The sequence below is a fragment of the Antedon bifida genome, chromosome 9, assembly GCF_963402885.1.
Source record: "Antedon bifida chromosome 9, ecAntBifi1.1, whole genome shotgun sequence".
NCBI classification, from domain to species: Eukaryota; Metazoa; Echinodermata; class Crinoidea; order Comatulida; family Antedonidae; genus Antedon; species Antedon bifida.
In genome coordinates, this window is record NC_136234.1 from 21,319,470 (window position 1) to 21,336,145 (window position 16,676).

At 33.0% G+C, this 16,676-nt stretch overlaps 2 protein-coding genes across 7 annotated transcripts in view; one reads left to right on the forward strand and one right to left on the reverse strand.

The window, feature by feature from the left end:
• The first annotated feature begins 901 nt into the window (after positions 1-901).
• LOC144851811 (xanthine dehydrogenase/oxidase-like) lies at positions 902-14,162 on the forward strand. The gene is made up of 32 exons (XM_078709436.1): positions 902-1,027; positions 1,622-1,679; positions 2,683-2,779; positions 3,020-3,128; positions 3,355-3,543; positions 3,776-3,985; positions 4,745-4,828; positions 5,050-5,191; positions 5,288-5,455; positions 5,832-5,908; positions 6,111-6,207; positions 6,397-6,506; positions 6,627-6,805; positions 7,269-7,431; positions 7,756-7,839; positions 8,068-8,185; positions 8,385-8,436; positions 8,957-9,083; positions 9,267-9,386; positions 9,584-9,802; positions 9,974-10,107; positions 10,368-10,542; positions 10,924-11,115; positions 11,466-11,614; positions 11,715-11,796; positions 11,986-12,210; positions 12,393-12,467; positions 12,595-12,647; positions 12,933-13,113; positions 13,271-13,459; positions 13,721-13,888; positions 14,042-14,162. The coding sequence occupies exons 1-32, from the start codon at positions 977-979 to the stop codon at positions 14,090-14,092; spliced, it is 4,128 nt and encodes a 1,375-aa protein (XP_078565562.1). The 5' UTR covers positions 902-976; the 3' UTR covers positions 14,093-14,162.
• LOC144851814 (methionine aminopeptidase 1D, mitochondrial-like) overlaps positions 7,298-16,676 on the reverse strand; it is a 34,149-nt gene continuing 24,770 nt past the window's right edge. For 4 of the 6 annotated variants that reach the window (XM_078709440.1, XM_078709442.1, XM_078709439.1 and 1 more), the window contains exons 6-7: positions 16,396-16,522; positions 13,907-14,682 (exon numbers count right to left, since the gene is read on the reverse strand). In XM_078709440.1, coding sequence (XP_078565566.1) covers positions 14,598-14,682; positions 16,396-16,522 — 212 coding nt within the window. In that variant the 3' untranslated portion in view covers positions 13,907-14,597. Of the gene's footprint in view, positions 7,424-8,034; positions 8,176-13,906; positions 14,683-16,395; positions 16,523-16,676 lie in introns of those variants that run through there. The other 2 variants (XM_078709443.1, XM_078709444.1) reach the window with 2 other exon arrangements.

Here is a 16,676-nt window from a genome sequence, read left to right on the forward strand (position 1 = left end):
AAATGACTATATTATATCTTATGAAGCACTGGAATCTGTTTGTACCATTTACATTTACATTTATATTTTACTTATTTACTTATTTTACTTATTTTACTTACTTATTTTATTTTTATTTATATTTTATTTACATTTATATTTACATTTATTTGTATCATTTACATTTATATAGAGCTGTTTAAAAAGAGTACTGTATTAGTTATGTAAAACCTTTAATCCAGAAGACCCAGAATATTACCTTTTTCTAAGAAAACATGCATTATCTAACGGTAAAAGAGAGGTTAGTAGTATTTGCAGAGTGAATGTATTGCTTCACGGTCTGTAGCTAACATGTGTAGGTAAATACTCAATTGTGACTATTTTCAAAATATAGATTTATTTTAGCTCCGAAAGTGCATTACGTAGTTGCCAAACAAATAGCTGACATTAACAGCAAATTTTCCGAAATTAAAGAAAACAATTACTTTTTGCTAGTATTTTTGCTCTATTTTATTTATATATATTTTTTCTATATCGAAATTTCACCATACGTATGTCGAAATTTTGACATACTTTTTTGGTTTATTTATGTCGAAATTTCTATATTTATATTGATGTGGCAGGATTAGGCTTTCGTAGAAATGTGTTGTAATACAATACTGTGAATGTGGCGGGGTATTTATTCAAAGAAATAAATTAACGCCCGGGGCTGACGACGGCGTCGTTTATTATTTAACGATGTTATATGGGGAGCGTATATTTAAGGGAGGCGTTTATTCGAATAAATACGGTAGCTAAATAAAGTTATTGCTGTTGTTCACGCTTTGGTGCACATCAATGATTGAACTTGACCAATTGGCCTATCGTGAAAAGGCGTGTACTTAAACAAGCACTGTATCAAGCGATCTTGGCAGTCATCAGACGCACGGAAGTAGAGCACTTCCTTTGGTGGATTCCATGACATTAAGTGCATGAAGTATGTGAACTTTTTCAAATTATGTCTTTTAGTGAAAACACTGTCTTGATTTTCTTTTGTAATGGAAAAAGGGTAAGTAACTCATTTGCTTGTTGTTGTGTATTATGCTACATTGAGCAGTTTTGTTTACCTACCAAGTTCGACTTGCCAATGTAAAGAAACGTAACATATAATCATTGCATTTGATGATATTACAATATGGTGATACAGTATGTTAAGTCTATCACATGTGTAAAGTTAGGTGGCTAGCTAGCTTATACCGAGTTTCAACTTCCTTATTCAAATTGACACTATAGTTTTGGTTTTTAGACTTTGCCATCAGCTTATTTAATCAAATTATGGTATACTGTATCAACTTTGATTGATGGTCAATGTTGTGACCTAGTGACCTGCTTAAAATATCTCTCTTCACGAGTTTATATGTCGCAAGAAACTAATCACTAGTAGGCCTAATTCCAAATAAGATAAAAGTTTAATGCAAGTTTATGCAATTAAGCTATGTCGATGTGAACATTAAAAGCTGAATAATGTCGACTTACTTAAATGCCCTAGTCCGAATAATGAGTGGCCAGCTTTCTTTTAAATCCTACTTAATGCAATTTACATATAAGTTTTTTTTAATTGTAATATATACATTATTCACACAGTTTTCATTTTCACTTTTAGGTTACAGATGATAACGTTGACCCTAGTATGACATTGCTTAGTTACCTTCGCCTAAAACGTATCCTTTGTTCTATGAATAGAAAATACCAGAGAATGTACACTACATACATTTGTAAAGACGGAAGCGAAACTCGTTCGATGATGCGTACAATTTACAAAACATATTGAGGTTAAATGGCAACTACTATTTTTAGTTCCTATTATTCTGTAAGCTGTTTTACCGATTTTCTATACTTCTAATCTCAATTCTATTGCTTTGTTTATCGAGGCTGTAAAACTAAAGCAATTGCACAAAATGTTAAAACTGATAAATTATACTGATTCATAAAACAACACCGATTCTATTGCAAACATGGAACTTCTTCATAATATTTGCACCTATTGGTAACATATGTTGAATTTTTTTTCTTTTATCATCAATTATTGTGCCTAAATATAAGTGATGTTTTTCAATCTCAAACATATCATTCATACTTAACTTGTAAGCTCACTGTGGTTCTTATCACGTTTCCTATAATCAATAATAATCTCTTTGTTTTCTTGATATTCAACTTTAAGTAACTATCAGTACACAAATAAAAGAACCGATTTACATTATTAAGTACAGTATAACTTAGTAGAATTATCGTTTACAAGCCCAACAAGACAGGTATCATCTGCATATTTTACAGTAAAACACTTTGTTAAAAAATAAAACGTAGTCATCTATATCAGATTTACACTCGTTAAAACAGAAAATTGTTGCCTATCCTTTAAAAAATTATTGATCCATAAAATAATAAAGACTGGTTTACACCTAAACTATTCATTTTCTTCCTAAAATGTTCGACATCAGGGATTAAAATTATAACTTGTCACGATAGGCCTAACACTTGCAGAGAGTAACATTTAAAACTCTCATGGAATTTAAACATTTAACATTGTAATGTATAATGTGTAATGGATAAAACTTCGTTAATGGTTAACAATCCTACATCTTCAGAACAATATTCTATTTGTTTATCTATGAATTGAACATAATATATAAAATCCATGTATTGCTTTGACTAAACAATGTGTAGTAAGATTGACAGGCTCCAAACTTGGTTGTGGCGAAGGAGGCTGTGGTGCCTGCACTGTTATGATATCAAGCTATGATAGGCTGACTAAGAAAATAACGTAAGGGCATTTTTTTATACATTATAAAACCTATGATAGTGCAATTATACTCCACCCTAATACAGTCTCCGTTAAAAAACAAGGCCATATACATGGCTGCAGTCGCGTGCTCAAATTTGAGTTAGTGTTAACCGACCGACCGACCAACCGACCGACCAACCAACCGACCGACATAGTGAGCTGTAGAGTCACGTCGACTAAAAACGATATGCTTTTAGATTGAATGATTTTTTTTATTAGTAACATATCGGCAAATGCTTGCCTGACTCCTATATGTCAAGTACACATGATGGCAGTAACGACAGTTGAAGGAATTGGAAGCATAAAAGATGGACTACACCCAGTTCAGGTATAAAGTTCAATATAATTAATTACATTAATTTTAGAGAATAATTAGTGCTGTGCAGACTTAAAATGGAGGTAGTTTGTTCGATTGCCGCTCGAGAATTACTTTCGAGCAACGGTACAAAATTATCTTACAGCAGGGCCAAAATATCTGACCAATTAAATACTAATTCCCATTCGTATAAATGACAACATTCTACAAAGTCACAAATAATTGTCATTTCATTTAGGAACGTATTGCAAAAGCTCATGGGTCGCAATGTGGTTTCTGTACTCCGGGTATTGTGATGTCAATGTACACTCTCCTGAGAAACAACCATCAACCAACAATGACAGACATTGAGGATACTTTCCAGGGAAATCTTTGCAGATGTACTGGATATCGACCGATCTTGGAAGGTTATAGGACCTTTACTAAGGTATTAACATGCCGTGTCTTCCCTTTTTTCGTTTATATCGTGTATTTCTTGTTGGCAACATCAATCGCACAAAGAATGTTTGAAACTGACATTGTTTGTCAATAAGTATTTTAATAATAATCACCAAAAAAAATTGTTTTTAATCTGTTTTTCTGCGCGCACACTACACCCTCGTCCTTGCGCACACATATTCACAATTAAAGAACACAACTTAATTATTTTTTTGAATAAGGATTATGTAAGTGATGGGTCTGCGGACAAAAACTGTTGCCAAATGAAGGACACCGTGAAATGCTGTACCGATGATGGTTTAAATGACGGAAGACAACAATCTTCCAACATTAACTGTTGTCAAAAACAGGATGCTGAAAAGAATCAAGAAGGTGCACAATCTTGTACTTATGAAAACCAATGCTGTATGATTTCAAATGGAAAGCGCCAAGTATGTTTTTGTTTGCTAATCTCTTCACACACAAACTTACACATTATAGCTTTAATGTAGTATTTTATTGGAAAACTTCTATAAAATTATAATTTTGAACTGATTTACATTTATTAATGAATTTTATATTTAAATGGGTTTTTTTCTTTTATAAGCATCTGCTTCAAGAATTTTCCCATTTTCTTTGTTATTTATCTACTTTATTTACAAAGAAAATAAAAGAGGTTGTCATTGTCATTGTCATAGTGTATTAAATAGAATACAAGTAGAATAGGTGTGTATACGGTACTATGTGGAAGGAAACCAAAATAAGTTTTTACAACAAACTTAACAGAATAGACACAGGTTACTGTAAGATAAATTGAAATAAAAGCAAACTAATAAAGGATTGAGTAGGCCTATAATGGTATTGTATACTAGATAGAAATGGGAAACATCATACAAGTAAAAGTAGAGTGGCCACTGAAGGATGAGATGGATATTGACAATACATATATGTGACGTCAACTTCCATACACTTCCGAAAGTGGACGTACAACATTTCGATAATTGACTATAATTATGACTATTATGATCACTTTGCAGCAATAATTAAAAACTATATCTTTCTCAATGTTTTTAGTCGACCATGTGTATTGATCTCCCAACGGAAACGTCACAAATATTGATGGAAATCTCGAGTTCACTCTTAATATGGATCGAAATATTACACAATTATTTCGCTCAGTTTCTGAACTCTTAATTATTATTATTTGACAGATATCTACAATACTTTTTCAACCGTCAGAATTTACGGCATATGATCCCACGAAGGAAATAATTTTTCCTCCAGAACTAATTTTGGTAACGTATTATCAATTTATTATCAACAAGTATATACACTCACGAGTGGCGGATATACACCTATTTGGCGCCAGATAACGACTTTTAAATTCACTACTGGCCCGAATGGGCTTCCGTGGTCATTATTTTGATTTTATAATACACTTTTCTATTTATGTATTTTGAATAATATAATTTGTTCGTACTTGTTTTAAATTGTTAACATGTTGGTGTCTATAAAGATGCTTGACAAAGAAGAGCAAGAACTTGTAAAATTCGAAGGCAATGGTTTGACATGGATTAGGCCGGTAACTTTAGATCAACTCTATGCCGTAAGAAGTCAATTTCCAAATTCAAAACTAGTTTCAGGAAACACCGAAATTGGTACGTAGGACCTACATTCTGACGAAAAATCTTTGCATTAAACTTCACTATTGTAGACAAACAATGAATGTATGAAGTGAATGTCTTTCTTTTTAGGTGTTGATATAAAGCTAAAGAAAATGCAGTATCCAATGCTAGTTACTGTAGCAAACGTTGCTGAGTTAAATACCATTGGTTTATGTGAGACAGGTGTAAATATTGGAGCATCGGTATCACTTTCACGAATTGAGGATTTTCTAAAAGATGCGATGGAACAGATTCCAGGTAAGATAACTATGTCAGTAGTGGTACATTCACCATCGCGACGGTACAAATGAAGGAGAGTATTGTGGTGTTTGGTTGCCTCGACGAAGGCCATACATAAAACATTTTTTAACTCTATGCCTTTACGCATACCAATATTGAGAGACATGCGAGCAACAACATCACTTACTGATCCGTCATGATGCGTTCAATCTTGTAACCACAAAAATAACAGTTTTAAAAATGTGCACCACATGATGGACGGTTTCTGAACAGAATGTCCACGAACTTCACAAAAACTATACAATCAACAAAGTAAAATCTTCTTTACTGGTATATGTTTCTTTTGACCTCACACCATATTGACTTTGCTTTAAAAACTTAAATTCTTCATCAGATTACCAATGTAAAAGTTTTGCCGCAGTTGTAGACATGCTTCACTGGTTTTCTGGTCAACAAATAAGAAACGTAGCGGTAAGATTTTAAATTACTATTTTTCACGTCGTTACTCTGTGTAGGCCCAGTAATTGATAAATTCCTAAAATGAACATTACACTATCGTCATATCAAACAAGACATGTAGACTGGGCTAAAACGTAAATAAACTATAACACTTGCGCACTGTGTTGATGTATGTAAAGAATAAGTATATTAATAATTTGATTCATTTATTTAGGGTATTGGTGGAAATATAATTACTGGAAGTCCAATATCTGACCTAAACCCAATACTGATGGCTGCCGGGTGCACTCTTGAATTTGCTGATACAAAAGGTAATATTCGCTAGTGACACAACAGTTAATTTCAACACTTTTTCGTGTGATTGCATAAAAATACGATAGTAATAACGAATAGTCAATAATCGTATTTATAATTATACAATAATATTACATTATGTAATAATGAAAGAGGAGTGCGTTGACCAAAGACAGTCCCTCTCAATTACTATTATTTGTACATAGGTGTGCATCGTTCATTACCAATTGCCGAACATTTCTTTACTGGTTACAGACAGAATGCAATGAAACCAAATGAAACGCTTGTATCAATACATATTCCATATACAAAAAAGGTAAACAAAAATACACAATTATTGATAGGCCTACTCGACTCTAAATATTAATTCACAATTATATGGTAACTTTTTAAATAACAATACCGTATAGGCCTATTTTAATTTTTTTTTAAACAGACAGAACATTTCAAAGCATTTAAGCAAGCACATCGTCGTGATGACGACATAGCAATAGTGAATGCTGCATTCAGAGTTAATCTACATGATGGAGTTGTTCATGACTCTTCAATGGCTTTTGGAGGAATGGCGCCCACGACGAAGATGGCAAAGCAAACCATGAACATGATTGTTGGAAGGTACTGAACACTATGTACAAGGGTAACTCTCCAATAGCAATAAACAATGCTCTGCCTCTCTTTTTTTAATTACCGTATGTATTCTTTTTTATTTGATCTGGAAATTGTTCCTTATCATTTTAATAAGCTGACCTATAATGATACCACTTGAACTTTCCGATTACGCTGGACGGTTATCGCGTCGTTAGAATGCAAACAAACTTTCGGGTATTTGTAGCTAAGATAAACTTTAATTAGATACGAAGAATAAATAGGCTTTTGAATAATTGTTTGTTGTGAGAAGTGTAGGGCATACAATTGTTTTAAGATTAAGATTACTCAAATGTTAAAAAGAAAATTATAATTCTAAGCTGAGTGGCAATAATAAACAGATATTAATTGACGCTTTCAAGATCCTAATATAAACATGTTACTAAACTGCAAACTATTGCATATCTTTGTTACATATTCTTTTTATTTTCAGACTGTGGGATCAGTCGTTATTTGATGATGTCATTGCTTCACTTGCCAATGAGATGTCTCTAGCACCTGGTGCTCCAGGTGGTATGACCGAATACAGACAGTCACTTGTCCTAAGTTTCTTCTTCAAGTTTTATCTCAGTGTAAATCAAGAAATACCTAATAAAGTACAGTACAATTGTAGTCCTTTCAATTTGTCATTAAAAGCTATAAAAATAACTAAACATTAACGGAGGCAACTCCTATTTTCAAAATAGGAATAAATTACTTTTATTTCAACAGACAACGAGGTTTAAAAAAAAATCACATCACTGTTATTTTTTTCCATTGAAAATATATACAAATAACAATATTTTATTTGTATCGATGCGAAATGTTTTAAAAATGCTAAAAAAATATAGTAATTATAATGATCTTTATTCCTGATTTCCTACATTTTAATGTCAATATACCTTTTGAAATTATTAATAATGCTTTGTTTTAATATACAGAACATTCCAAAAGTATCACTATCTGAGACGTCAGCAACGTTTCCGTTCAAAAGAGATGAAGTAAAAAGCACTCAGATGTTTCAGGTAAGACATTTCGTAATGTTTTAAAGGTGTACATGTCGAATAAACACAGAAAGTTTTACCATTACAATCGAAACGTCTAGACATTCTAAACCATACTGTATTTCCTTAAAGGAACACATGGTGTACTGCAAACATAACTTTACTACAGTTTATTATACTGTACCAAATGATTTGTTTTATTACAAAACAATGTACATAAACTTCTTTCCTTATACTAAATAATTTCAGGAGGTTGCTAACGATCAGTCACCAATTGATCCAGTAGGTAGACCGTTGGTTCACCTATCAGCTTATCAGCAGGCTACAGGCGAAGCTGTCTACGTTGATGATATGATACTGTTTCAAAGTAAGAATTAAACTATATAAGTTTCTTTCATTCATCCATAAGAAAATATAGTAAAAAGCATACAAACATCAATAGAGTAAAATATGGACAAAAAGGAAGGAGAGAAAAGGCAACTACATACCTGGTTCTCAATAGGACGCAATGCAAGGACGCGTGCAATGTGAATGAGTTTATAATTTCTTGATTTGTTTTATGTTAGATGAACTTTACATGGCTGTTGTGTTTAGTCAGAAGGCACATGCAAAAATAAAGTAAGAAACAATAATTACACTTGGCAAGCATAGGAGACTCCAAAATACTCAAATAATACAATTAGAATACTTATTGATTAGTAAATAAACAATGAGGACGAGCCAATCTTTGAGATCGACCAAGAATTGAACCTAGAATTGTCATTTTGATATATTCTACCATTAGACCACTGGGGAGTTCCTGATTAATTCAAGAAGTATCAATTAGTTTATAAACGCTAAATGATGAGGACATTTTTGGGAATTATGGTTCATCTGTACGCACGGATGGAATGTAAAAGATATTAAAAAAAACTTTCCATTGAATAACAGAGATATACAATTCAAAAGCTCTGTCTATACTATCAAACCAATTTGACAAAAATGTGTGATGTGCCAAAATACAGTAGTGATATTACATCATCGTACTCATAATGGGCACATCACAATTTGATAGTGTAGTTTTAAGGCATGTTTATGATTATGTTCTTATCTTAAAACCACAATCTCCAGTAAACATTTCTTGTAATTTATTCTATAGATGTGTTGACGCTACAGCGACATTGAGCATGCGTGGTGTGCATGCTTTCATTGACCACAGAGACGTCCCTGGAAGTAACTTGATAGGTGATATCATACAAGATGAAGAACTTTTTGCAACTGATAAGGTTGTTTAACTTACTGAGTATTTAAAATCGTTAAATAATAACATAAAGTTAAAGATATATTGTCCTTCAAAATCATGAAAATTAAAGATTTATAAATCAGACTTTTTACATAAGTTATTCACTTTCATCAGAAAAAAAAATGATTTCACTTTTTTTAATTTATCGATTATAACATGGTGATAGGTAACTTGTATTGGTCAGTACATTGGGGCAATTGTAGCAGATGATAAGGAAATTGCACAGAGAGCCGCTAGGATGGTGCGCGTAGAGTACCAGGATTTGGAACCTATAATATCTATCGAAGTATGTACAGTAGTTTTATAGATAACAAGAGTATAGAGAGTAATAATTATGTGCTTTAAAAACACATAAAACGAAACTATAGAATAAAGAAGATTTGAAACATTGGACACTGCTTTATTCAAAGCATTTCACAATTCAACACGTCTCTTATTTTTAAAAAAAATGTTCGCTTTTATGAACTTATGCCTAACTTTCAGGATGCAATAGCAAAAGAAAGCTATTTCGAACCAGTAAGAATGGAAAAAGGTAACGTGACAAACGGGTTTGAAAGCTCAGACAAGATAATTGAGGGTGAAATGAGAATAGGTGAACAGGAACATTTCTACTTGGAGACACAATCATGCATCGCAGTACCAAAGCAAGAAGAAGATTTTATGGAAGTATTTTCTGCTACTCAGGATCTCCGTTTAGCGCAGGTACGGGTTGTTTTATGTGTTTAAATGAGCCTTTTCCGGAAGTTTACCAAAACAAATTATATGTATGGACAGTAAAGTATGGACAGTAAAGTATGGCTACCAACGACATCGATGCAGCACACATATTCGTATTAAGAATGTCTATAAAACTTGATCTTATACATTATACAGATTACAATTGCTAATGCTTTGGGAGTAAAATACCACAAGGTTAATGTTCGTACAAAGCGCCTTGGAGGTGCGTTTGGCGGAAAAGAAACGCAAAGTTGCAACTTATCTGCAGCTCTCGCTGTTGCAGCCAAAAAGTAAGTGTTTTGCTATTTATTTTTAACAATACATACTTGGAGGTAGATAGATATCTACAGACTCTTGACGTTAAAGATAAACGATCTCTGAGTGAACTAAGACTAGATACATATTATGATCATAATTCCTTAATTTTACAGTAATATGTATTGTTTATCAAAACCTTGGTGGCAGAGGCTTAGAATCAGGAAATATGCCTAAATGAATGAATAACGTATTTAAATTATAAATGGCTATGTGCACCACGTAATTTATTTAGAGTTGGGCGACCAGTGAGGTGTATGCTTGACCGGGACGAGGACATGACGAGTACGGGAACCAGACATGCTTTTCTCGGACGTTATAAAGTTGGCTACTCCAATGATGGTAAAATACAAGCACTGAAGATTTACCTATACTGTAATTCCGGAAATGCTATGGATCTATCCCCTGTGGTAATCTTCATAAACTTTTCTAACTTTAGTCTACACTGTTTGTGCATCTTGTCAGATATAGGCCTACATAATTATCTAGTTGCTAGAACTTCTTACTCATATACAATGACAAATTCATAAGGCCAATTTCTACCTCTAGAAAATATAATAGATATGCAATGAAAGACATTTTGAATCTCAAATGTTGTTGATTTTCTTCATCATTATGATTGATGTTTGTACCAAGAAGTATATTATAAACCCTACCCATAATATTGTTTTGTTTTTCACTCAAGAGTAGAAGCTAGGTACGAATGGTAATTTGTTAAAGCATTATTTTACTCTATAATTTATTGCTATAGTAAACATGTTAAAATATAATCCCTTCATTTGTATTCTAAGGTCATGGATGTTGCTTTATGGCAATTACAAAATGCTTATTACATTCCTAATATGGATGCATATGGATACTGCTGCAAGACAAACATACCCTCTAACACAGCCTTTAGAGCACTTGGACGTCCTCCAGCTCTTTTGATTATGGAAAATTTGATGAATGAAATATCATATTCGATTGGTGTATCGCAGAACATGGTGCGTTGACATTTTGAAATACTTTGCATTAGTAGCGTGTGCAGAGGGAGTGTGGGGTGCAAAAATAACATATTAACAATTAATAAATAATTGTGTGCATATCAATGCATACTGAATATATGGTTGCATTGCCTGGTTAAATGGCGGCAAACCCACTAAAGTGGATTGATAAACTTCTTTACATGTCCAATATCCTTACGACTGTAGCAAGAGGTTAAACATTCTGCCCTTGCAGGCTTATACAGGGAAATGTTTGTTTTATGGGCCAAATTTGGTAGATCTTACCCATCTAAATTTCTAAGCCTCTAAATTTCTAAAGTATATAATAAATAAGCAACTTTCTTTTTCAGGTACGGGAGTTAAACTTTCTTCAAGAAGAGCAGACAACATGCTACAATCAAACAGTTGACGACATACACTTGGTGAAGCGGTGTTGGGATGAATGCTTGTTAAAAAGTGATTATACAGAAAGGCAATCAAAGGTTGCCAACTTCAACAGGTAGGACTGTATTTTTTAAGTAACTGATTCTGTAGAATACTAGAACAGCCAATCGATCAAGTCATGTTGTATTAAGTAAACTTATTTTTTATGCATTTAGATCAAATAGATGGAAAAAGAGAGGTTTGTCTATCATTCCACTTTTATATGGAGTTGGTTTTCCTGCAATTCAAATGGATAAGGTTTGCCAATTTAATTCAATTGTATACTGTATGCGTTCTGGAATGTGTAAGAAATTATTATAGTACATGTTGTTTATGTTCAAATATTGTAGTAGTGACTACATTACGAATTTGTAATTTCTATTTTGGAGCTAATTCAATAGCTGTCAACCATTATTAATCATAATTAATAATGCTTCTTGTTTATAGGCAGGAGCATTTGTCATTATCTATCAAGATGGCAGTGTTCTACTGTCTCACGGTGGAGTTGAGATGGGACAGGGATTGTATACCAAAATGATTCAAGTTGCAAGTCGCACCTTGAAAATTCCATCTGATCAGATTTACACAGAGGAAACGTCAACAAACAAAGTTCCGAACACTTCTCCAACTGCTGCAAGTGTCAGTTCAGACTTAAACGGAATGGCTGTTAAGGTGATGCGTTTATTAATAAAAAACCAAAGGTTCCTTGTGAACAATCTAAGGAGCCATGTTTTAAGTTTACAAAACATGGTTTTGTATGAATATTTTGTGTTTTTAGCACCCTTACCCTCATATATTTTGATAATTAAGTTCTGTTATTAAATATTAATTACGAATTGTGCTCTTTCTTAAAGATCGCATGCGAAAAACTATACCAACGACTTGAGCCATACAGAAAACAGGAACCTGACAAAACATGGAGTGACTGGGTAAATAAAAATGCTTATTTCAATCCAACTTAAATAAGGGGCTTATATGTATGTTCTTATAATTTTTATGTATATCTTAGGCCTATATGCAATTCCAAAATTGTTATAATTTTATTCATTGCAATAGATTGCAGCGGCTTATATGGATCGAGTTAGCTTGTTTGCAACAGGATTTTACAAGTAAGAGCATACAATATACAAAACAAATATATTCATACATTATTACGAAAATAAGATTTATACTGTTATGCAATTATTGGATTTTCTAACGCACCTGATTGTATTCTTGCAATGTGTTTGGTTAATACTACCTCACGGAAAAGTGATATCTAACGATGATGATAAACGGACCTAATGCACGCTCTCTGTACCAGTAGGCCCTAATGACTATGTCACTTTTATCTTAACTTCTACAATGCAGGTTTACTCGGAAAAACTAAAACAATTAAAATTTTATTTTAAAAGAACACCGTCAAAAGGATTTGATTATAGGACGAGAACCGGTGAACCATTTTACTACTTTTCAAGCGGTGCGGCGGTGTCCGAAGTTGAGATTGATTGTCTGACTGGAGATCACGTGGTTCTGCGTACTGATATTGTCATGGATGTTGGAGACAGTATCAATCCCGCTATTGATATCGGACAGGTGACATTTTATGCTTTTAGTCTAGAACTTATCGTAGTTGCTTAAGTTACTTTGTTTAGTGGTAGGCCTGCGTATTTGTAACAATAATTTTTTTAAAGACAGTCACTAAGGAATGAAAAAAAGGTCATAACGTCCAAAACACCACATTTCTATTCAGATTGAAGGCGGTTTTATACAAGGTTACGGCTTATTCACACTAGAAGAGTATCGCTGGAGTCTTAGTGGTGAACTACTGACAAAGGGACCAGGGTTTTACAAGATACCAAGTTTTACTGATATTCCTGTTGAATTCAATGTCAGTTTGCTTGATGGAGTACCTCATACGAAAGTAGTTTGTTCATCAAAGGTAAACATAGATTCTAAAAATAGATTCTAAAAATAAACATTACTTAGAAACCACAGTGGTTCAATTTCTATTCGTGAATGTATTCATTTTATCCAAAACACAGGTAGGCCTACTTTATAAGAAAAGTTAATTGTTTTGCATGCAACGGAACAGAACAGATTTTAACATACAAGTTTTGCTCAGTTCGGAATACTTTTAATTATAAAATAAATAGAACATTGGTTAGACACGAATGCACAACAAGTAATTATTTCTTTACAGGCGATTGGTGAACCTCCTCTTTTGTTGGCAGCGTCTATTTTCCTGGCAATTAAAGAAGCTATTCTGGCGTCAAGGAAAGATTGTGGTATAGAGGGCAGTTTTCGATTGGACAGTCCAGCAACTGCCGAACGAATAAGGATGGCATGCAGTGACACATTCACCGAAAAGGTATGACTAGGCCTAATATACACAAACATTTAAACATTTTATTACATTAAAACATAATAACAGTATGTAATGTCTCAGAGTTTCTAAAAAATAAACGTGACGAAGTGTCAGTTTAAATGTTTGATTAAATTATATTAATTTATTCTTTTTCAGTTTCCACCAACAGTTCCTGGAACATTCACACCGTTCTTCATTCGTTCATAAGAACAGCAACAGGACAAGGCATAACCCAATTAAGTATTTAACAAAAAGCGCAGTCAAGCGTTGACCACCATATTATTTATGTTTTAAAAAAATTGTTTGTATTTCCATTTTACTTATTACTTTGATTAAGGTCCAATGGCTTTCTAGTGGTTTCTACCAGAATAGAATAATACCCTGTTTAAGGTATCAAGACAATGTTGCCCTAATGATTATAATTACTGTTATAGGTTGTGGTTGTTAACAGGAGGATGATGCTATATCGTAAAACCTTGAAAGAAGCACATGGGCTTCTTTTTTTTGTACTCTTTGGTGGGCTTCTTTGTAAGTCCTTTTTCAGGACTTAACATTTATTGTAAATTATTAAAATGTCAAAAAATTTTCTTCGATCACAAAGATCACTTATAATTGACGTTAAAGTTAAAATCTAGTTTAGGGTAGTCTTATAGAATTAAACTCATTTAAATTTGCAAAAATCCATTTTTAGTTGACTGAGATTATCTTCATCTCAATTGAATTCTTCATCTATATCTTTGGTTAGCACTTCCACACAGGAGTCCGTGATAAGTATAGTGTGTTCAAATTGAGCAGACCTATTGGGTAATAAAGTACAGTTGTTTTTACATCTTGAAACACACCTGTAACTAGATATCAGGATGAAAATAATCAGAATATGATTCTACCCATAGATCATTTGACAAACAATTTGGGTACATTCTGCAGCAGTGACTGATTGTATAGACATGAAGAGTCATGTACTTAAAATTAAGGAGATAGAAAAATGGGAAAATAAACCCAGAAAACAAAATAACAGAATCTATTATTACCGTATATAGAGTAAATTCGGCAGATACAAATTTAATAGATATCCTTTGGATTAAATGAACCACCGAAATATTCCAACGACTGATGAATGAAACTTTTAATGACATTTCAGGCGTTAAAGTTATTATGGATGATATTTGAATACATGCAAAATCCCAAATGGAACATGACAATTATGATGTGCCAATGCCAATGTTGCTTAACTTCTGTGATCTGAACCAGTGTTTCAATGCAGTATGGCCATACCTGTATGTATGGTAGAATCGTTGCCAAAGAAAGGTTAATTGAAACCAACAATGATGATGAACTTAGACGACAGATAAACAGGTTTGCCAAACAAATAGTAAAGTAAAGTAGACAAACAAATTAAAAAATATTCAGAGATGAATTAAAGATGTATTGTCCCTTGAAACACAAAAAAATGAAGGTCAAAATTTTCTAAATCTAAATTGGCCATATCAAAGTAATATTAAAGTTATTTACTTTAAGTCGAAAATTCGAGCCAAAAGCAACAAGTTTACGTAATTAACAGGTAAATTAGTTTGATTACATTTCGTCTGGAAAATCGTCGCGAGCAAAAGTAAACAAAGATTTCAAACCACGAGTACGCATTATGCATATGCTAATTAGGATTGTTTACAACTCGTCACGGTTGAGAAGGTATTTTCACACAGATCGTGATGAAGTTTTATGATTATGCATACAGAGTAGCCAAACAAGCGCGTTTCATTATGGGGTATGTTTTGATCGAAAACTTTGACTGGAAGTCAGAGTTATTTTTTTAACAAAAAAACGTCTGTATTTCAGTTAAATGATTTTTTTTTCGACAAATTTTTGGTGATAGTTAATAACTATTATGATACTTCAAAATGACCCACCTTTTTTCGAAATCTGTTATTTTAAATTTTTTTGGAATTTGTCAAAGGGACAATACATCTTTAATAGTTGAAGATGATTTATAAGTAATTATTCCACAGCCAGAGACTTAAAAAGTATATACAGTACTTGGAAAAATTCATAAAGCACATCATGGTGTTGACAAATGTAAAATGTTGTAGGAATGTCAGATGATTGTACAAAATATATCTGGGATAAATTGAAACATAAGCAAATGAAAGAACCAACGATTGGTCAGCCATCGACTAGACCATGACAAAGGGGTAGGATGGCTCTACGAAGTTGGAAATGGCACCGCGGCGGTCAGAGTGACCTTATGACCATGTACTTCCGATACAGTGTTTTGAACGCAAGTTGACGGAGAGGAGATTCTTGTGTTATAGGTTCTTTGATGATACAGTTAGAGGAAAAATGGCAAAATCAGCACTGTGGGCATGTTACAAGTGTTGTCAAAATAATATAGATTATCTGATAGAAATACTAGAAAATAGGAAACCTTTTGCCATTTTTCCCCTGACTGGATAAGATGCATACATCACACATTCATAACTATTTATTAAAGCCAACTTGTCACTAAAACTAACCTGTAATTGTGTTTTGACATCACTGTCCACTGATCATCATCTATATATGGATTATCTTCTCCCTCCACAATAACTGGTTCAATGGTAAATGCCATTCCTGGCTTCATTACTTCAAGGTTTTCATTTGCTATTAGAAATACATACATATTTATATTATAAGTTAAATTATTTTATGTACAGTGGGCCTAAATGAAATATCAATAGTAGAAATAATTGGAAGATGATTGTTAAAATATATTAAAATTTGGAAGAAATTGGACATGCATAAGCAAGATGCGATG